At 42.2% G+C, this 22,910-nt stretch overlaps 1 protein-coding gene across 5 annotated transcripts in view; it reads left to right on the forward strand.

Annotated features, from left to right (window-relative positions):
• NF1 (neurofibromin 1) overlaps positions 1–22,910 on the forward strand; it is a 436,753-nt gene that overhangs the window by 364,447 nt on the left and 49,396 nt on the right. For all 5 annotated transcript variants that reach the window (XM_077482413.1, XM_077482415.1, XM_077482416.1 and 2 more), the window contains 5 exons: positions 11,090–11,221; positions 12,394–12,529; positions 12,655–12,812; positions 15,532–15,654; positions 19,166–19,296. In XM_077482413.1, the coding sequence (XP_077338539.1) occupies positions 11,090–11,221; positions 12,394–12,529; positions 12,655–12,812; positions 15,532–15,654; positions 19,166–19,296 (680 nt within the window). The remainder of the gene's footprint in view (positions 1–11,089; positions 11,222–12,393; positions 12,530–12,654; positions 12,813–15,531; positions 15,655–19,165; positions 19,297–22,910) is intronic.

Consider the following 22,910-nt stretch of genomic DNA (forward strand, 5'->3'; position numbering starts at 1 on the left):
GAATTGGCTGCTCTTTTTTGTAAAGAGCCATATTATTGTTCACAGGGATAAGGTAGTATTGCGTCCTCATCCTAACTTTTTACCTTCATTTTTTCCAGAACCCTGTTCTATGGAAGAAAAATAACATTCTCTTGATGTGGTGAGCAGTCAATCTACTTAAAAGTGACTGATCAGATTCGGAAAATGAATGTTTTGTTCATATTGTCCTAAGGTCCTAAAAGAGGGCAGTCAGTATCGAAATCTACTATTTCTAAATGGATTCAACAAGTAATCATTCAAGCATATGGTTTAAAGAGGTAGATTGCACCCTCTCAAATGCACTCCTCTAGGGCTGTTAGTGCTCCGTGGGCAGTGCATTGCTAAGCCTCCATGGCTCAAATCTGCAAGGCCGCAACTTGATCTTCAATCCATACATTTACCAGATTCTATAAAGTAGATGTAAAACGGCATGAGGATATCGCCCTTGGGCGTAGTGTACTGCAGGCAGCAGTATAACTCCTAGTTTCATGTTTCCCTAATGCTGTTGTCTCCCTCCCCTCAGTTGGCATTGCTATGGTACGTCCCACATAGTAACTACTATGGCTCTGTGTCCCGTGATAAGAAAAAAAGGATTTTTATAACCGCTTACCTGTAAAAATCCTTTTCTTTGAAGTACATCCCAGGACACAGAGGTCCCTCCCTCCTTTAGTATACACGTGTATTGCTTTGCTACAAAACTGAGCTACTTCCAATGGGAGGGGTTATAATAGGTAGTGCACTTTTTAATTTAGGGCGTACCAGTGTCCATCACCTGGAGGTGGCCTATAACCCACATAGTAACTACTATGGCTCTGTGTCCCGTGATGTACTTCAAAGAAAAGGATTTTACAGGTAAGCTGTTATAAAAATCCTATTTATTTATTTTTGAACCATCAGATAAGAGATAAGTGATGAGTGATTGATCTGACTCACTGGTAAAATGTATATTCTGTTTAAAAAAAAAAAAACGTTTCAAAGGCCTTTTTACAATATATACATACAGTTCAAAACAACATGACTTGTTGAACAGGTGGTATAACAGCTCATGCTATACACACAAACACACACTTATTAATCTCCTCTTTCTCCCCAATATTGCAACCACATTGTACAATCAGCCAGAAGACACTGATGGTACTATATACAGTTTTCCATTGCAGTTATACAAGGAGACATATAACCATACTTGGTACCTTATCAAATTTTCACAGGCACGTTCTGCTAATAGGTTTGTTAGTATTTGAGTAGAACCTTCTTACCCAGCTCACTCTAGAAATTGAGGTTTGGTGCAGTTGAGTTTTTCTTTCTATTTTAATATGATTGCTTTCCTGGCATAAAACAAAACTGGACACCGCAATATCCTGAAATGTGTAGGTATCTCACTAGTAAAGAAAATGGCAAAGGCGTTGAATCTTATTTGTCCAGTAGAGACTAATTGTCAGGCAGGTTCAGAACACGCGTATGGCCATAGCCAGAGTTGCAGTAAGGACAATTGGCAGAGTCCAGCAATTTGATTTTCTATAATTTTTTTGGTGTGTAATACACATTATGTAAGAAAATAAGTCACTAGTTCTGGAATGCCAATGAGTGTTGGGCACTGTTTCCTCTACTTAAAGCAGAGTTCCACTCAAAAGCGGAACTTCCGCTTATCCGTCTCTTCCCCCCTCGGGTGCCACATGTGCCACATATCAGGGGGAGAATGGGTACCTTTTTTTTTTTTTTTGACAGATACCATTCCCCACTTCCAGGTGACGGTGCCGCGGCCCACTTTCTCAGAAGTTCAGCTCCTTCCTCCTCCGCCAGACCAATTAGAAAGTGCAGCGCACTTCGGGTATGTGCAGTAGGGAACCAACCAGAAAGGAACTGGGTTCCCTTTACCAGGTATGGCAGCGACAGCAGCTGATCCGACCTGGGATGCCAACACCGCGGGCTTCCTGGACAGTTAAGTGTCCATATGTTAAGTCAGAAGCTGCATTATTTGTAACTGCTGACTTTTAATTCTTCGTGGGGGGGGGGCTGGCTGGAATACCTCTTTAACGTAATTCAGGTGATAATATAGGCATTGCTTGTGTCCATTGTACAGTATGCTCATCTAAAGGATGAATCCTATAGTCCTAGGTGCTTGAGATTGTGAAAGAGAGCATGAAGAAGACACTTGCTTACTCGGGTTCAGACTCCATCATAATTTTGATGAAAATAAAAGTGATGAGTGTTTAAAGAGTAACTCCACTTTTGTTGAGGAAAAAAAAAACTATTTGTGAGATTGGGTGATCTGTGTACATTGCAGGGATTTTAACAGACTTTGTTGCAGTCATACCCGTTTCTGCTTTGAAGCAAAAGCTGCGTTTTTTTTGTCTGCAGAGTGAATCGAAAGGGGAGTGACTGTCATTAATCAGCTGAGGCACTTGCTGATGTGACAGTGGAAACTGGCAGGTTCCGCATCCCTTTTAGAAATGTTTAACCTTGCAGACTTGGTAAAATCAGTGAGCCATTCACAAGAGCAGGAAATTATATTTCTTGGGGTGATCCCTATACTAATGGTGTACAAATTGCCTCCAGGTTGCAATATTGAATTTTACAAGAAAAATTACAGTGCTGCAGATTGTAAAGCCAAGATCATTTTAATACTATTCAGTTACAATATGGCTTGTTTAGCAGTTGTATATGCTATAAAAATGTTTTATCCCGTTTAATGTCTAGCTTTAGTGAGTGTAACTATATATAGTTGGCATATCTCGAAGAATTGATAAAATTCCCAAGCATAGTTTAAATTCTTATAAGATGCTTAAAAGAATCAAACGTGTTGCCTTCACACAGTTGGTGCACATATTTCACCCAGTTTTATAACCCCCCCCCCCCCCCCCGGGCTTAACTTCAGGGAAGTCAGTCAAACAACATTTTCACTCGTGGGTTATGCTGGCATGTAAGGGGGTGTTCATTAGGGCTACCAAATGAAATTATCGAATCAATGCATCTCTGCGGCCATTCCTGATTCTGCATCTTTGCGGAGAACGGCTGTATTGATTGGCGAATGATGTCACCCTGCCATGCCCTCCCTCTTCTGGGAGAAAAATAACTGTGGTGGATTGGCGCGGGAGCTGAATAAAAAGCCCCGCCCTTTCCTCTTCTCTTTTTGATTCGAGGCGCAGCGGTGATGTCATCCCCAGCCTCTGGTGTTTGTCGGCATCAGCGCCTGCCATCAGCCAACAAGCATGCCACTGGAGCCCCGAGTTTCCCTGTCGGCTTGCAGCCAGCCATGACCTGTAGCCCCAAGCATACCCGCCGCAGCCAGTCAGCCTGAATCTGGAGCTCTGAGCATCCTGACATGTTCTCTTCCTCCTTATTGCAGTGTGCACATGGCAGCAGGTACCACATTGCACTAACTATAACATGAGTAGTGTTCTCTCAATGGGGGTGATGTCTCTGATTGGGAGGGTATGTCTGTGATGGGGTACTCTCTGGTGGGATGGTGCTATGATGGAGGTCTTTTTTTTTTTTATCTCTGAGGGTATATGTCTGTGATGGGGGACTCTATCTCTGTTGGGATGGAGCTGTAACGGGGGTCTCTGTCTCAGTCTGCGATTTTGCAGTGAAAGGGGTTTTTGTTTCAGTCTTCAGTGGAAAGCGGGATGTCTGTCTCAGTCTGCAGGGAAAAGGGGGGCAGTAATCTTGATGGATCGCGGAATCAAATCATTGATGTGATAATCGAGTCGTGAGACCAGTGAAGATGCCCACCCCTAGTGTCCATTAGATGTACATATCTACAGTACATACATGGTTTATCAAAGGTTCATATGGGCCTTGCACTTTTGCACAGACAACAGTTGCCATGTTGCCTGTGAGATAATTTTGGGATTTAAAGGCTATGTTCATCTTTAGAACATATTCACATGTTCCACCCGTATTAATTTTTAGCAGATTTATGCAGCCAGTTCTGGTTTAGGGGAGATATTTCTAAGTTTGCATTTTTTGCTGCCTTAGATTTTATCAGAGGGACTAAATTGTGGGCGTGCATATTCATTTTCATTCCTGGATATTTAGAGGTGTGTGTGTGTGTGTGTGTGTGTGTGTGTGTGTGTGTGTGTGTGTGTGTGTGTGTGTGTGTGTGTGTGTGTGTGTGTGTGTATACAGTATCTCACAAAAGTGAGTACACCCCTCAAATTTTTGTAAATCTTTTATTATACCTTTTCATGTGACAGCACTGAAGAAATAACACTTTGCTACAATGTAAAGTAGTAAGTGTACAGTTTGTATAACAATGTACATTTGCTTTCCCCTCCAAAATAAAATCAACACACAGCCATTAATGTCTAAACCGCTGGCAACAAAAGTGAGTACACCCCTAGGTAAAAATGTCCAAATTAGCCATTTTTCCTTCCCAGTGTCATGTGACTCGTTAGTGTTACAAGGTCTCAGGTGCGAATGGGGAGCAGGTGTGTTAAATTTTGTGTTATCACTCTCACACTAGTCATTGGAAGTTCAACATGGCACCTCATGGCAAAGAACTCTCTGAGGATCTGAAAAAAAGAATTGTTGCTCTACATCAGGGATATGCATCAGCTGTTGCAGAACTACAAGTCCCATGAAGCATAGCAAGACTCTGACACAAGCATGACACCCAGAGGCAGAGGCATGATGGGACTTGTAGTTTTTAAACAGCTGGAGGTCTGCTAATTGCATATCCCTGCTCTACATAAAGATGGCCGGAGCTATAAGATGATTACCAAGACCCTGAAACTGAGCTGCAGCATGGTGTCCAAGACCATACAGCAGTTTAACAGGACGGGTTCCACTCATAACATGTATCACCATGGTCAACCAAAGAAGTTGAGTGCACGTGCTCAGCGTCATATCCAGAGGTTGTCTTCGGGAAAAAGATGTATGAGTGCTGCCAGCATTGCTGCAGAGGTTGAAGGGATTGGGGGTCGGCACAAGAAAGCCCACAAACAGTTTGCTGAAGACAGGCAAACTAAGGACATGGATTACTGGAGCCATTTCCTGTGGTCTGATGAGACCAAGTTAAACTTATTTGGTTCGGATGGTGTCAAGCGTGTGTGGCGGCAACCAGGTGAGGAGTACAAAAACAAGCTTGTCTTGCCTACAGTCGAGCATGGTGGTGGAATTGTCATGGTCTGGAGCAGCGTGAGTGCTGCTGGCACTGGGGAGCTACAGGTCATTGAGGGAACCATGAATACCAACATATACTGTGACATAATGAAGCAGAGTATGATCCCCTCCCTTCAGAGACTGGGCTGCAGGGCAGTATTCCAACATAATAAGCCCAAACACACCGCTAAGTTGACCACTACCTTGCTAAAGAAGCTGAGGGTAACAGTGATGGACTGGCCAAGCATGTCTTCAGACCTAAACCTTAATGAGCATCTGTGGGGCATCCTCAAACGGAAGGTGGATGAGAGCAAGGTCTCTAACATCCACCAGCTCTGTGATGTCATCATGGAGGAGTGGAAGAGGACTTCAGTAGTAACCTGTGAAGCTCTGGTGAGCTCCATACCCACAAGGGTTAAAGCAGTTCTGGAAAACAGTGGTGACCACACAAAATATTCACACATTGGGCCGAATTTGGACATTTTCACTTAGGGGTGTACTCACTTTTGTTGTCAGCAGTTTAGACATTAATGGCTGTGTGTTGTTATTTTGAGGGGACAGCAATTTTACACTGTTATACAAACTGTACACTCACTACTTTACATTGTAGCAAAGTGTAATTTCTTCAGTGTTGTCACATGAAGATATAATAAAATATTTACAAATATATAATTTTTTTTTTTTTTGGAGAGAGAGATGAGAATATGAATAACACAATCTTTTAACTCATGGTTAGTGTTTGGCCCAAGCCATTTATTATCAATCAACTGTTTACTCTTTTTAAATCGTAATGACAACAGAAACTACCCAAATGACCCTGATAAAAAGTTTGTATACCCCAGTTCTTAATACCGTGTATTTCCCCTTTTAAGATCAATGACAGCTTGAAGTCTTTTGTGGTATTTGTGGATGAGGCTCTTTATCTTTTCAGATGGTTAAGCTGCCCATTCCTCTTGGCAAAAAGCCTCCAGTTCGTGTAAATTTTTGGGCTGCTTTGCATGAACTGCACGTTTGAGATTTCCCCAGTGTGACTCAATGATATTGAAGTCAGGAGACCAAGATAGCCACTCTAATTTCTTGTGCCTTTTGTAGCTCACACATCCCCAAAGCATCAGCGGTCCCATATGTATCACAGTAGAAATGATTTAGTTATCATCATAGGCCTTGTTGACTCCTTTCCAAATGACGCGTTTATGGTTGTGGGCCAAAAAGCCCAATTTTGGTCTCATCACTTCAAATAACTTTGTGCCAGAAGGTTTGAGGTTTGTCTCTGTGCTTTTTGGCATATTGTAAGCGGATACTTTGTGGCATTTGTGTAGTAATGGCTTTCTTCTGGTGACTCGACCATGCAGCCCATCTTTCTTAAAGTGCCTCCTTATTGTGCATCTTGAAGCAGTCATATATGCGTCCTATACTTCACCTAAAGTTATTTGTGGGTTTTTCTTTGCATCCTAAATAATTTTCCTGGCAGTTGTGGCTGAAATTTTAGTTGGTCTACCTGACCGTGGTTTGGTTTCAATAGAACCCCTCATTTTACACTACTTAGAGTTTGAACACTGCTGATTGGCATTCTCAGTTCATTGGATATCTTTTTATATCCCTTTCCTGTTTTATACATTTCAACTACCTTTTACCTGCAGATAATTTGCCAATTCTTTTGCTTTCCCCATGACTCAGAATCTAGAAACATCAGTGCAGCACTGGATGAAAGATGTAAGGGTCTGTCAGGAGTCCAGAAACTCAATGACCTTTATACAAACACACTAATTACAAGCAAACAGATCACAGGTGAGAATGGTTACATTTAATAGTCATTCAAACACCTTTGTGTCAACCTTTGTGCATGTTATCAGGCCAAAATCACCAGGGTATGTAAACTTTTGATCAGGGTCATTTGGGTAGTTTGTTGTGATTATGATTTAAAGAGTAAACAGTTGATTGATAACAAATGGCTTCAGCCAAACACTAACCATGAGTGAAAGATGTTTTTGTGTTCACATTCATATTCTCAGAAAAATGGGCAAGAAATCATAAATTGTCAGGATATGTAATGAGCACAACTGTGTGTGTGTGTATGTATGTGTGTGTGTATGTGTGTGTGTATATATATATATATATATATATATTTATTGTGTGTGCGTAATTAAAATATATATATATATATATATATATATATATATATATATATATATATAAAAATAGCACCCACTACCAAGGTACGTGCTAGAGTTAGGATTTTTGTGAGAGCAGGTACGTTTTTATACAGGCCGGAAGCGAGGCCTGTTTTGATCTGTATGGCCTGGGAGTGTCTCAGAGAAGGCTGGGGACTCTGACAGCATCACTTCTTGGTTACTTCCCTCTGGCTTCTAACGGAGTCTAGAAGAGAGGAGGGGAAGAGAGGTGGAGCTGCCTGGGGTGTTCAGGGAGACCTAACCAATCCCTGACTTGGATTGGCAGGGGGCAGGCCTCTTTGAAATACCCAGGGTCAGCCCAGTTGGGGAGGAGTTGTCGAGTAGAAGATCTGAGAATGGAGTGCTAGGCTGTCGGGGCCTTTGAAGGGCACTCCCAATTCTGGGGCAGAGGGGTGGCCTTGGCCCTGGGTCCTTGGGTACAGGAAGGCCTTTGAAAGGGAACTCCCAATTCTGGGGCAGGGGATGGCCTTGGGCTTGGGTACAGGAAGGATCCCATCAAGACCTCATGAATGATCTGGACAGTAGGCACAGAAAGGAGTCGGGCAACAGCAGGAGCTAGTTCTGCTGGGCAAGTCTTCAGGAGGGAACCACCAGTGTGTGCACAGCCGTGAGGGCAGGTGAATGACGTATGCTATCAGGAGTACTGGAGAGGCAAGCCAGAGAGGACTGAGAGGCAATAGTCATAGCTGAGTGTGCAGCCAGCAAGGATTGCAATGTCATGAGCAGTGAAGTCAGGCAGCTGCAGCCAGGAGGGCTGGGAGCAGTAGTCCCAAATAGGACAGCTATCACTAAAGACTTTCTAGGTTTGCTACAAAAAGACCTGCAATCCCTGCCTACAAATAGCAACTTCTAGGGCCTGACTCAGTGTTTCGGCCTAACCATGTGCAAGCTGTGCCTGGAGTCAAGTGTTGCGCAGGAGAGAGCGAGTTATAGTCTGCTAGCAAGTGTTGTGCAGGAGGAGTTTGAAGAAGTGTCGTGTACATAATTTTATCCCAAATTGACTGTTCTATGATTCTACTGGGCATACCATATATTCCCATCTCTATCTAAGTTCAAATCCCTCAATAAAAATACAAAAACAAACATATGGGGACTGTTCATTGACTCAAGGTGATTGGGATGTGAATGTTGGGCAGGGTGGCAGGTGAACCACAACTTTTAGCAGCTCTTATGGGGGTACCACTACATACCGTATTTATTGGCGTATAACACGCGCCAGCGTATAACACGCATTTCTAAGTTTAGGAGGGAATTTTAAGGAAAAAAAACTTAAATTTAAATGCCCATCAATGCAGCCTTATCAGTGTCCATCTGAAGCCTTTTCAGTGTCATTTGCAGCCTTGTCCTGCAGCCTGTCCGTCGTTGCAGCCTTGTCCTGCAGCCTGTCCGTCGTTGCAGCCTTGTCCTGCAGCCTGTCCGTCGTTGCAGCCTTGTCCTGCAGCCTGTCCGTCGTTGCAGCCTTGTCCTGCAGCCTGTCCGTCGTTGCAGCCTTGTCCTGCAGCCTGTCCGTCGTTGCAGCCTTGTCCTGCAGCCTGTCCGTCGTTGCAGCCTTGTCCTGCAGCCTGTCCGTCGTTGCAGCCTTGTCCTGCAGCCTGTCCGTCGTTGCAGCCTTGTCCTGCAGCCTGTCCGTCGTTGCAGCCTTGTCCTGCAGCCTGTCCGTCGTTGCAGCCTTGTCCTGCAGCCTGTCCGTCGTTGCAGCCGTGTCCTGCAGCCTGTCCGTCGTTGCAGCCTCGTCCTGCAGCCTGTCCATCCGTTGCAGCCTCGTCCTGCAGCCTGTCCATCTGTTGCAGCCTCGTCCTGCAGCCTGTCCATCCGTTGCAGCCTCGTCCTGCAGCCTGTCCCCTTGTGTTAATTGCAGATTTTATTTTTGTCCTGTGTATCTCGGCGGCGCCCGGTAGTTCTTTGGCTCTTCTCGCGGTCGCCTTCGGCTCTTCTCGTGGCTTTTGGCCATTCTCTGCGGTTTTCCGAGAAAGGCCCAATGCGGCCGACAGCTGCGGGAAAAGAGCCGAAGGTGGCTGAAAGCCGCCTAGAGGCTCAAAATCGTTCAGAAATCGCGGAGGATCGGCGTACAACACCCGCGATTTCCCCTGATTTTAAGGGAAGAAAAGTGCGTGTTATACGTCGATAAATACGGTATATGTGTATATATGTATATATATATATATGTGTGTGTGTGTGTATATGTGTGTATGTATATATATATATATATATATATATATATATATATATATATATATATATATATATATATATATATATATATATATATATATATTCCTAAGCAGAATATTTTGGAATTTCCCTGGGTTGAACGTTAACTTCCAAAACCCGCAAACTCCTCTGATTTTAAGAAAGGCAGAAAGCACTTGCTTTAGGCCATCGGAATATTTGTTGTGCTTGTAGACCAACCATTTCTCGTAAATTACCCTGCATGAGAACATTGATGTGTGGGCAGAGTATCCCTGTCTTGTGCCCTATTTCAGTTTTATGTAAGGAAATATGTGATTCTTGGAACAATGCCAGTATTCTGTAATTTCTTCCAAGCAATAAAAGTTGGCCAAAATGTTTTTTTCCATGTTTATTTCCATCGAACACAACTAGATATTGAAAGTAAACACAGCTTTACATTTTCACTCCCTTTCGGTAAGTGAATAACATCCTTTCATTTCTCTAAACCGCAAGTTTTTTTATGAAAGAAACACCTATTAAAGATAAAAAGTATCATAAAGCGCCACCTGCTGGCTTAAATGGAGAATTCATATTTACCAGACTAAGGCTAGGTTCACACTAGTACAGCTGTGTAATAATATTCTTAGTGCCATTTGGTAGTATGTTTGATACAGTTTTCATGATTTCTGTATTTTTTTTAGGACTGGATTTTATTCATAACTGACAAAAATACTCTAAATACAGATGTTCTTACAGTGTGTTTTTCATGTGTTTTTGGGGCATTTCCATTTGAAGTCCATGGGACCAAAATCTTGCCGAAACTGTACCAACGTAGCAGATGTACCTTTTTCCAAAAGTGCCCTGCATTGACGTGAATGGGCACTATTTAAAAGTAACATGATTTCCGTTATAAAGCAATACTGATTACCTGTCGCTTCTAAATCATTCTAGTGTGAACCAGGCCTAAAATTAATAAATATTAAAAAAAAAATGTATTTCTTCATTCCTAACCCTAAAAATAAATACATTTTACAAAAATGTTGGGTTTAAAGGATGTTTATCTTTGTATGAAAATCCCTGTATTGGTTCCCCCCTCCCCCTTATCTATGATACTCAAAATGAGACCTGGGATGTAGCACAATCCCACTTCCAGCTCTCTTCTATGCTGGGCAGTTTGCATTCAATTGTCAGTCTTGTTGCATTCAACATCTCAAGTCTCATAAATGGCTGACCGATATTGCCTCATCAGTTGTTTTTGGGAGACATCTGTTAATTTCTGGCCACCTTAGTGCCTGCAGGTTAGTTTGGAGATCTTCTTTTTCGGTTGTCGTTTCCTTACATAGTTAGCACAATAATCCTTTTGAAGAGTTTAGTATGAATTTTTCAGGTTTGCAAAATATTGCCTAAAAATGTTAGCTATTTCTTCTTATGGGAGTTATGTAGAAATGGCAGATTTGTAACAGACCAAAGAAAAAGACATGATCTATTTGTCCCGGTCGTCATGTAAACTGCATAGGTGCCTGTTTTACACGTCACCTACTTTGAGAAGTATTCCACATCCCATTTTTAACACTGATGAACTGTACATACTTTATCATTTTTAGGATATCGACATCCATCTCCTACTACTGTGGCAAGGACAGTGAGAATCCTTCACACGCTGCTCACACTTGTAAATAAACACAGAAATTGTGATAAGTTTGAAGTAAATACACAGAGTGTTGCTTATTTAGCAGGTAAGAAATATTTCAATGATCATAACCAACCAAATCTATATTTAATTGTATAATTTCTTAGATCTGCAAATTAAACCTGGTTAGAGATTTGATTTGTATACACAAATCTTTAATCCACATTGATTTATTTTATAGCTTTCTGCTCTAGAAATATAGCAGGTGAGCATAAAAGTTGCCTGTGTTTTCCAAAATCAACAAAACCAACACATTTGCTCTGCAGGAGCAATGGCTGGCTATATAGCTTAGTCGCTGACTTAGGAAAATATTCCCCAACACCCCCCCCCCCCCCCCCCCATTCCCCCAGCACACAAGCAACACATTTGTGGCTGCTGCATGATAGTGTAGTTATCAAATGATTCAAGCAGGCTGTGTACAGAGGTGATGCAGCGCTGCCTCACTGCCTATCAAATGCTGCCTGAAGAATGGTCCTGAGCATTAATCCCTCTCCAGAGTCCAAAGCTAGTGTGAACAAGCCATTTGGACTATTGTTTAGGTGCTTGAATCTCCTTTTTCAAAGTTCGGCTAGTTACTGCGATGCAGTGAAAGACCAGGATTCAGTTTAGTTTGTGTGCTTGCTCTCATTAAACGTAATATCTGAATCCTGCTTAAATAGTACTAAAGGCTTTGCTTTTTTTTTACCTTCATATATTCACGTGAGGATAAAAAAATACACCAGTACATTTATACAACCTCCCCTGTCACCAAATTCTCCCACTGTCCTTTGTCACCACTGCTGGATCTGGGACAATCTGCATAGGTCCACCAAATATCATTTTGTAGAGGAGACCTTGAGGGTAGACAAGTAATAGGTTCCTGCAGCTGGCAGTATGCTGGGAGGAGCAAACTGAGTTGTGGCTTCACAATTGCTGTGTGTTTGAGTGCACACAGCCACAGCCACTAACATCCAGCGTTATCTCCTTTACAGCCGACTAGCTAAAGTAGACTGCTGCAAAATGGTAGGTGGGAGCAGCTGTTCACTGACTGACCAGACTACAAAGAAAGGTGCATTTTCCTGGAAGAAAACCATACATATTAATGAAGTCTGGACTTCCTCAACTAAAATTAAACAAAACATTTTTGCATTATCTATTGTTGCCATTATTTGACAAATGAAAGTGTATGTTGGACTGACCTTCTTTTTTTTTTTTTTTTTTTTTTTTTTTGATTCCTAGCCTTGCTTACCGTGTCTGAAGAGGTGAGAAGCCGCTGCAGCTTGAAACACAGAAAATCACTGTTGCTGACAGATGTTTCGATGGAAAATGTTCCTATGGATACATATCCAGTACATCACAGCGACCCCACCTGCAGGTTATTACTTGTTTTAATACATGTGCACAGCTGGAACTTTGTAATATCTCTGATGCAAATATGGTAAGACAACATAGGAGCCTTCTTACTGATTTTTTTTTTCTTTCTTTTGTTTGTTTCTGCAGAACATTAAAGGAGAACCAGCCATGGTCTTCTCCAAAAGGTTCTGGCATGCATCTAGCTGCAAGCTACCCCACAGTTGGACAAGTTAGCCCACGGACAAGGAAGTCCATGAGTCTGGACATGGGGCAGCCATCACAGGCAAACACTAAGAAGCTGTTGGGTATGTTGAATATTACATTTTACTTGCCCATTATGCTTTATCTTCTGCAGTACAAGGCATTAAATAGTAAATCGCTCTTTCCTGTCCATTGAGGGACATAAGAGTCTTGAAACCTTTGGGTAATAGTTATACTGTCACTTACATGAGGATTAGACCCTGGCAAATGAGCAAAAATGTTTAGGCCTGTCTAAGGTATAAACCCTCCTGCTACTAGCACACCTCAGATTTTTGCTATCCTCTTAGGAGGATGGATGTTTTTTTTGTTTTTTTTTATCATTACTGTTGTAAATCAATAAACGCAGCACTAAAAAACCATCAATAATAAAAGTGTAACTAAAATGGTAATCAATAAACATATATTACTGAAAGTTCATATATAGGGGGTTATTTACTACAACTGAACAGTACAAAATCTGCTGCTGCTCTGTATAGAAACCAATCAGCTTCCAGGTTTTATTGCCAAAGCTTAATTGAACAAGCTGAAGTTTGAAGCTAACTGGCTACCATGCACAACTGCACCAAATTTTGAGTGCACCAGTTTTAGTAAATCTACTCCATAGTATCTGTGACTGAGTGAATTTAAAAAAATCAGTACATCAACGGTGCAAAAATCCAAAGTGCTTGTGCTTTCCTCCACCAGTCTAACAGGCTGCTCACTTCACATCTGGGGATAATGGAGAAGGCTGGCAAGGTGCTGGTAATCAGTTTCCTCCTCCAAATCGCTTATTCCCATGTGCTTAAAACCCTGATCATCTCACCGAATATGCAAAAGAAGGAAGGCAGAATCTAGTGCTCTCCGTTTTAAAATGTTTGTTTATATATAAAAAAGGTAAGGTGTATAGCTCACAAAGATGGCAGAAGCCATGCAAGCAGAAAACACATTTCAGACATGGTAGGTCTCAAGATGGCCGTGATGTAATGTTAATACATAGGCTCCGTCCCCTAGATGCGTATCGTCAAAGCATTGACTTCTTCACCCCCTACTGATAAATGTTTGATTACCATTTTAGTTACACTTATTAATTATTTTTTTTTTTTATAGTGCAGCACTGTTTGATTTGCACCTTTTTAAAGCAGAGTTCCAGCCGCAATATAATTTTTAAGATATAAATACCCCTAGAATCCTCATGCCTCAAGCAATGTACTTTGTGAGGTTTCTGCACAGCGTGGCCATCTACAGTGTGGACGTCTGAAGCCGCAGTGTCTTCCTTCCTGGATTCCGTGCGTGCTGGCAAACCCAACATTCACATGAGCAGCGTAAACTTGGTCAGCTTTCCGTGCCAAGCTGACCAAGATTTCCCTTAGACCCCAAGGTTAAATGTTACTGGAGCAATGCCATGCCCAGCTAACCAAGATCTGCCAGGAGCCAGTGCAAAATCACAAATGGCGTCCGTTGCCGTGGCCCCCTGGAGACGGGAGTTAAATCGGGTAAGATAACAGAAAAAAATAAATAAATTGGCAATTCATTTTAAGGATGCACATTAGTGCTGCATGGTGAGGAGTGAAAAATGAGGGTGGAACTCTGCTTTAAGTGAAATGAGAACACTTGTTAGTGATAGTGGCTATTGTAAAAAAAAAAAAAAATGTATTTCACAAGATTGTGCAGATTGATGTTCACTTTATTACTGTTGTAAAGACTTACATAATTTTAGGAGCACTTTTTTATTCAAACAAGGCTCTTGTTCTTTACATTGCTGCTCAAATGTTTCCCTACAGTTTGCTGCGATCTGGTGCAGTCTTCCTCAGCTTGGCTTTGGCCCATTCCAGATCTAGATCCCTCTTGACTGTATGTTGTAGGCTTGCCTGGAAGTGACCTTTTGAGCATTGGGTTACCTGTGAGGTGCTTTCCAGACTCTGTTTTAGGTTAGTTGTAGAATTCTATCCAGAGACGCTGACACTTGCCCTGTCTCTGAATAATAGAATGCATTAAGGTAAGAAACATTTTTTTTTTTGGTTTTCTTCTTTTTCATTTTGCGATTTGGCCAGAAACACACTTCCTTTCTTAGGGTGGCTCTTCTATCTATAAAGGAGCAACAGTTTATTTTTATTTTTTTTTGTTTGCTCATTTTGAATTTTTGAATTGAGGTTTTTACATAAATGAATTAGGCGACCATTGTAAGCACCCCTGTCAGTGGTAAATTATTTTTTTCACCCTTCTAAGTTTTGCTGCACAGCTGGGTCTGTTGAAGAAAGTTAAATAACAGGATCAACAGGTAAAACAAATATGTCAGAAAAACAAAAAAAAATGTTCTGTTAATTCTAGAGAGACTGCAGGTTAATTTTTAATGTTGCCTTGATCATTTTAAGGCTCACTCCAATAGATCAGTAAACGCCTCTTAGACTATTTCGCATCAGGCAGCTGCTTCCTAGATTTGTAAAGCTGCCATCTGGTCTGCTGTTCACAGCTCTAAGTTATGCCACGTGGACATTTCTGCTTAATCTGATACAGCATCCTTTGAGCTACAGACATTCTGGTAGTACGAGCGGTTAAATTCTGGGTTGTCCTACCATTTTTTTGTTTGCTAGTGTCCAGTAATTCTGTAGTCAGCAGTATAACCCAAAGGTCAGAGATTTCTTGTATCCCTCAGTTGACATCAAGAACAGAAGCTTATGGTAAGTCGAAAATTGTATCTATTATAAATTTCATTCAAGTTCATAAACTGCATAACACCCTTTGTTTCTCAATGCTTTTTTTTTTTTTTCTTCTTTTAAACTATAGGTACAAGAAAAAGCTTTGACCACTTAATATCTGATGTTAAAGCTCCTAAAAGGCAGGAGATTGAATCTGGCATCACCACACCTCCAAAAATGAGAAGAGTAGCAGAGAATGATTATGATATTGGTATGTATTGGTGTAGAATTATATTTACCTTGCCATTTTGAAATGTTTTAGAACATTAAAATGATCCCAAGTTTTCACTGGACAACTATTTTTTTCAGTAATTTTTCTTTTTGAGGAAACTTTGATTATGATAGACCCCTTCAGATTGGCCACAAATATAATTTAAAAACAACTGTATCGTGCGTAATCTTGAGAAATATGAATTAACTTTAATCACCATAACACATTTAATTTCAATAATTTTTTTATTGAAGAAAATTCTTTACAGGCAAAGGTAAAACATTTGTTGTATACAAAGAAAAACAAAATCACAAAAACATTCTAAAAGAGTATTTAGTAATGTCGATTTACTCTGTTCTGGCTGTAAAGCTCTAATACCTTAAGGTATTCCAAGGTGATAATAGCATATATACTTCCGAAGAATTAAGTCTATACACTGGATTTGGTTGCATTTAATCTAGAGGTCCCAGCCTCCCACCCTGCGCACCCCAAGGGGGAACACACTATGATGCTGGGAAGGACGCCCCCCCCCCCCCCCCCCCCCCAGGACCATAACATATTTAAGCGCATAATATTTGCATCACGCTGCAGGGCTAAAAGTGTTGTTGCTGATTTTCATTTGTATTCGGTGTCTGGTGCATTCATCTGCAGTGTCCAACAATAGTCTGCCAGCATTGATGGATTCCAGTTGTCATACTGTTTTTCCATTGTGGCAGTGTCTTGGTTAAACCTCTTACCATGTTCATCACTGACTGCAGCTAAATTTACAGGAAGAAGACCAAATGTAAATGCAGAAATTGAATCTTCAGTGACATGTTGTACTTCATGGTCTTGTATGCTGTAAGAAGTTTGTCAACCAGCTGAATATAGTTTGGTGCTCTCTAGTTTCCTAGAGAATTCTCTGACTTTTTTATGCTTTCTAGGCAATTTTGTTCTGGCCCCAATAACAGGTATTCGATCCCCTTGTCGATGATGCACCAATCATCCGTGGACCAACAAAAAGGCCTTCCTTAATCTTGGCATCAGTTATTCTTAGCATCATCTGTCTCAAATAACAAAAAACCTTCACCTTCCTTGTTCATTACTTTTGCAAAATGTTTCCTCCGAGTTTTATGTGAAGCGGCGGCAAAAATATATTTTTGTGAGGTCAACAAGTGGTTCATATGCCATGTTTCTCTGTCCTGTAACCAGATTCTTTCAGAGTGACTCTTGCAGGGCTGTCCCATTCATATATGTAACAACAAACAGTACTTTGTACATCCAAGCTGCATTCCAAGCAACAGAGCCACTTTTAGATCTCCACAGATATTCTAGATTTACTTGGAGTACTGGATCTGCTTCAACAACCGTTCCATGTTTTCACCGGTTTCCTTCATGTGCGCAGCATACATCAGTTGGGTCATGCTCACAACCCAAAGCTGTGAACAGTCCATGTCAGTACAGAAAATGAGGGGGTCAACCTGTGCAAAGAAATTTTGGTAACTCCTCTTGTCAGCTTTGAAAGACAGAAATTTTAGTATTGAACCCAGTGGTTCTGCTTTTGAGTTTGAAGAAAGCCCCTGACCAGGTTGTCTAGTTCTGAATGTTATGAGCTGAGACGCATAAGATGTGTACAGTTCAAAATCCCGATCATTGTCCGTGCCTGGCCGGTGTATTCATCTGTTTTGTCCAAGCTCCATTTCTCTGGTGCCTTCAGTAGTGGCATGTTCTCATCTTGTGGCATAGGTCTCATGGCTTAGGGGAGATTGAGGTATTGATTTTCTTACTTTTTAACACATAAACCAGCAACATTAGTGAGAAGTAAAAGTCTATCATGTGATCGGTGATTGCTACCCATGTCACCAGGACAGCAAACAGCATTGACTTGCACGTTCCCCTGATCTACGCTCCAAATGGAGGAGACTGGGCTTTGTCTTGATCACCAGTCTGACAATCAAATTACAGTTCATATGCCACCTTCACAAATCCAGTCATGGTGTGTCTTTGACGGTTAAGTGTGTACTCGCCACACTAACATAACAGACCAGTGGCTAAGTGAAAGTGGTTAGCACTTCCGCCTAACAGCACTAGGGTCGTTGGTTTGAATCCCAACCACACCTGCCTTGAGTTTGCAAGTTCTCTCTGTGCCTGCATGGGCTTCCTACTGGTTTCCTCCCATTGGTTTCCTCCCACACTCCAAAGACTTGCTGGTAGTTTAATTGGATCCTGTCTAAACTGGCCCTAGTATCTCTATGTATGAATTTGCGTTAAATCAGGACGGTTCTGACATTGGCATGTCAATTGTTGCTCCCAGTAGACCTTTATCCAGTCTACAACTGGCTTATTTGTTATGTTAATTACATGTACCTAGGCAACGCTATGCCTTGAAACGATCACATAAAAATACATGGAAACTGAGGTCAACAAAATCCAGTCTAGGCAAGCCTGAGTTGTACCATTTCCACAAACATTATGCAATATGCACGGAGTGCATGCAGGCACTACATAAAACAGTGGTCCCCAACCTTCTTGGCACCAAGGAACTTGTTTGGTGAAAGACAATTTTCCCACGGACCTGGGGGAGAGGGGGTGGTTTCGGGATGATTCAGGCGCATTAAATTTTTATTATGCACATTATTTCTATTATTTCTTAGTTGGTATAGTTGAATAAAGACACTAGTCCATCCAGTTCAACCAGTGTGGGTGTGTGTTTGTCAGTACTCCCTTCCACAAGAAGATAATTCCATATCTCTGTTTATTGCATCCACTAAGATGCACATCTAATAGTTTTTAACTAGTAACACTCAGCGCTGATGCTACCGCTTGTGGAGGGCGTTCCACATCCTTACCCCTCTAACAGTTAAGAACCCTCTACGCAGTTTAAGATTAAACAGCTTCTCCTCAAATTTCAATTGTTTCTTTGTAATAGATTATGAAATAATTATACAACTCGCCGTGATGCGGAATCAGTGGGAGCCCTCGACTTGTTTTCCTGCAACTAGACATTCCTATCTGGTTGTGGTGGGATGCACCAGATTCTGCTTAAAGAGGAACTGCAGTCTGATCACATAATTTGTAATAAAAAATCTTTGGCATTCTGAAGCTTCCCTCCAACAACTTTGCATATTATTTCATATATACTGTGATTCTGTACTTGCCAAATATGCTGCAGAAATCTCCCTCCACTGAGTCTGGCTGCAAGCAGCCAAAGATATACAAGATAAGCCCAAAAGTGTTCAAAAAGCAAAATCTTTGTCCAGTGTTTTCCGTTAATCTATAACAAAGAATTGTTTGCCACAAGACACTAAGTGGCTGATTTATGAAAAGTGGAGGAGGGTATTGTCATTGCCCATAGTAAGCAATTAGATCTCCTTTTTTTTGTCTTGGTGAATAAAATATAAAACTTAATGGGTTGCTTTGTATTACAACTTTTACATTTTTCTTCGGTTTGCTTTTCTCCATTTTTTCATAAATCACTTTACATACAAGCATAAATTGTTTTATGTGACTATAAACTTTTTGCTTATCCTAGATACACCAAGGATATCATCACCTCAACAACATCCTCATTTGCGGAAAGTTTCTGTTTCTGAATCAAATGTGCTTTTGGATGAGGAAGTTCTAACAGATCCTAAGACACAAGCGCTGCTGCTGACTGTTCTAGTAAGAATTTTACATCTTTTTGGAGTGTTGATAATTTAGCCTATCAGGAAGACAGGTTGTGATTCAGACACTTCTTTCCTGCTGCACGAGCAGGGCAGCGTTGCCAACCCCCCAAAGTAAAAGTTACTGGCAGGACCCCTGAAATTTACAAACGCCACCAATTTTTTACTGGCACTGCAAAAAAGTACCTACAATGCCTGTTTTCAGTGCTAAACAGTGCAAATATCAATATGTAAACTATAATCATGTAGCTAGTGCTATTAGCAATGTGTTTAAGTTAAATAAAAGTCAAAAAATATATTTCCTCATTTACGTGGTACAAGGGTCAGAGAGGCTGCGCGGACAGAGTACAGGCAGGGGTCAGAGAGGCTGCGCGGACAGAATACAGGCAGGGGTCAGAGAGGCTGCGCGGACAGAGTACAGGGGGGGTCAGAGAGGCTGCATGGACAGAGTACGGGGGGGGTCAGAGAGGCTGCATGGACAGAGTACAGGGGGGGGGGTCAGAGAGGCTGCATGGACAGAGTACGGGGGGGGGGGTCAGAGAGGCTGCGTGGACAGAGTACAGGGGGGGGGGGGTCAGAGAGGCCGCGCAGACAGAGTACAGGGGGGGGGGGTCAGAGAGGCTGCGTGGACAGAGTACGTGGGGGGGGGGTCAGAGAGGCTGTGTGGACAGAGTACAGGGGGGGGTCAGAGAGGCTGCGCGGGCAGAGGGGCTGTGCGGACAGAGTACAGGAGGGGGTCAGTCTCTGCTCCTACTCGCAGTGCTCTGTCGCTCTGTCGTCGTCCTCCATACTTGGCTCAGTATAGTACAATACATCTGAGGTGACATCTGTCTGACTGACCTGGATGGATGGAATTCAGCAGCTTTCCTTTTCTAGTCCTTATGGATGCTCTGAGCAAAAGGAAGCACGGTACCTCTGCATTGGGACATCAGGATCCTTCATGTTGTTTTGCTGCCAAGTAGCAGGACAGTGACCCTGCAGAATGCTGACCCAGCAGCCGGCACAGTGCACTGAGATCCCAGCTGCAGATTGTGCCCACTGACAGATGCCCTTGCCATGTCTAGCCAATAGGTACCCCCACCACCTGGCATGGGTTACAGGCATCGAGTAAGTGTCATCTGCGGGGGGGGGGGGGGTAGGGTGAAATCAACAGCCACAGGCATCATCGACCTCCCTGGACCCCTGCTGTGGTGAGGCGGCGGCAGCTATTTAAAAATGGCGCCAAGCGGCGACATTACATCACTGCGCATGCGCCTGCCCATTGCGCCCGGCCGACTGTACAAGTTCTCCCGAACCCGGCAGGCTTCGGAACGGCGCATGCGCAGTAGCGCTGTCGGCCTGCAGCCATCTTTTTTACGGGCATCGTTGCCCGTAACGGACATTTACGGGCACCCCAAAAATAGGGTGATTTTTTATGGGCTGCCCGTAAATTAACGGGCGGTTGGCAACACTGGAACAGGGTGAGCAAATCTAAATTAAGCAAAAAGGAGGGTGGAATCCAACTCTATTTACTCTCCGTTCCTCACAAGTATCATCCATAGCTATGAAAACCCACTTTTCTCTCTATAGAGGCTTTTAAATATGTAATATTGAGGAAGAAATCTATTACTCTGCACATACGTGTGTATATGAGTGTCAAAAGGTAATTTTATGATTAAACTTTATTCCAAAGTTTATAAAAACAAACATAAAAACATCAAACACCATGTGTACCAATCCAAGTTTAAATTCAGGTTACATTCAACACTGATATCAGTGACATAGAGTATGTAATACATTAGTCGTTCTGTCTGCAATACATGCAAACATTGGAAAATAGAATCTACATCATATGTCTGCCTTTACAACCCCTTTAAGCTAACAGAGGTATACCTTCAGCATGATTCCATAATATTAATACTTATTATTCAGAAGTATGAACTGGCAAATAAACACTTCAACTTGTTGGCAAGCTGTTTCAGTCCACCATTAAAGGGGTATTAAAGCCAAAACTAAGAATGTAATATATTGCAGCTTACCAATCATTAGATGTTTTTCCTCTGATTTCACTTGGTGATTTGGCCGTTAACAGACGACTTATAATAAGAGTGCATACACTCTGGATGAAGGAACTACAGAGATCCCTTTGGACAGTAGCACTGTTGGCCTTGTTCTTAGGGGAGTGGAGTGTAGATGCACCAGCAGATTCAGATACACTAAACAAATTGAAGCCAAACTCCAGCTAATGCTTTTGAAGCAGCTACAGCTTTCCCTTTGGGAAGGTTTTACATCAACTAATTACATCAGATCATTGAAAGCACCCCTGTCAGTGTTAAACCCTCTAACGTCTACATCTGCAAGAGAGCTTGGTCTGTTGAAAAGCAGACTTAATGGCTAGATCACCAGGTGAAAATAAAAGAAAGCAAACCTGAAAAAGAAAACAAGTGCAGCCATAATATTGAAGAATTTTGTAAGCTGCTGTATAATATTTGCTTTTGTGATTAACACTGCTTTTAGGATCCCAACAAGAAATAGACATCACAGATAGGAAACAAAGGCTCACCCATGTGATATAATATGGAACATGGAGCTCCGCATTAAAGTGTTTCCCCAAAAATAAAGAGCTTTCTTTCCCTTAAAGCATGAATAACCGCACAGTGCTTGTGCTGTGTCATTTTGCCCCCTTTATAACCTGAAAAATCTGGCTGATCCTGCCTGGCTATGCCCTCCCCTCTGTAAACTGACCACAGTTTATTGTGGCTACTGAGACCTGACTCCTTGGTCAGTTTACGTGCCGCCATCATCCGCAGCTCTCCTCTCTGCTCTGCCCCCTCCTCTCTCTGACCATCTCATGATAAAGGAGATGGTCAGAGACTGCAGACATAGTACAATAGATGTTCAGATTGCGGACATGATACAAGAGATCAATGCAGCCTCACCAGTGCCCATCAAATGCAGCCTCACCAGTGCCCATCAAATGCAGCCTCACCAGTGCCCATCAAATGCAGCCTCACCAGTGCCCATCAAATGCAGCCTCACCCGTACCCTCAGTCACAGCTCCGTGACACAGCAGTCTTCTGGTGTGCGTGAGAATAAGGGAAGGGGGGCGCTGCGCTGCAACCACAGCATAGATCCAAAGCGGCCCCAGGGCAGGCAGCCTACCGGGAAATGTCCCAGTATCCCCGTAGGCCAGTCCAGCCCTGCCCCACTAGTATGATAAAAGTCCACCATAGAGTGACAAATGTTGCTAGAATGAACAAATGCTAGTCATTATTTTATTTTTAGTATTAATTTCCCAGTGTCTGAAAACGTTTTTTTTTTTTGTAAACATTGACCAGTGCAAACGAACATGATTGGCAACTTTTGGACATTTTTTTTTTTTTTGCACATGAACAGGTCGCTCTGTCATATGCATTGCCATCAGGGCAAGCTCTCTGAAGGATTCCTGCTCATGTGATTGCTGTAACCGCTATCTGAATCAGAACTCAAGCCCCACATTTTCCCAGATTAATCAGTCAGGGATATGCCCCCTTTGTGCAAGTGCTTCTCTGATGCCTCTTTGCTGTTAACAATCTTCTGCTGCAGTTTCTCTTGCTGGCTTACTTCCTATCAGAACTATCTCTGCATCATCCA

Source organism: Lithobates pipiens, unplaced genomic scaffold (assembly GCF_037356315.1).
Source record: "Lithobates pipiens isolate NorthernLeopardFrog02 unplaced genomic scaffold, aLitPip1_a1.2 Scaffold_16, whole genome shotgun sequence".
Taxonomy (NCBI): Eukaryota; Metazoa; Chordata; class Amphibia; order Anura; family Ranidae; genus Lithobates; species Lithobates pipiens.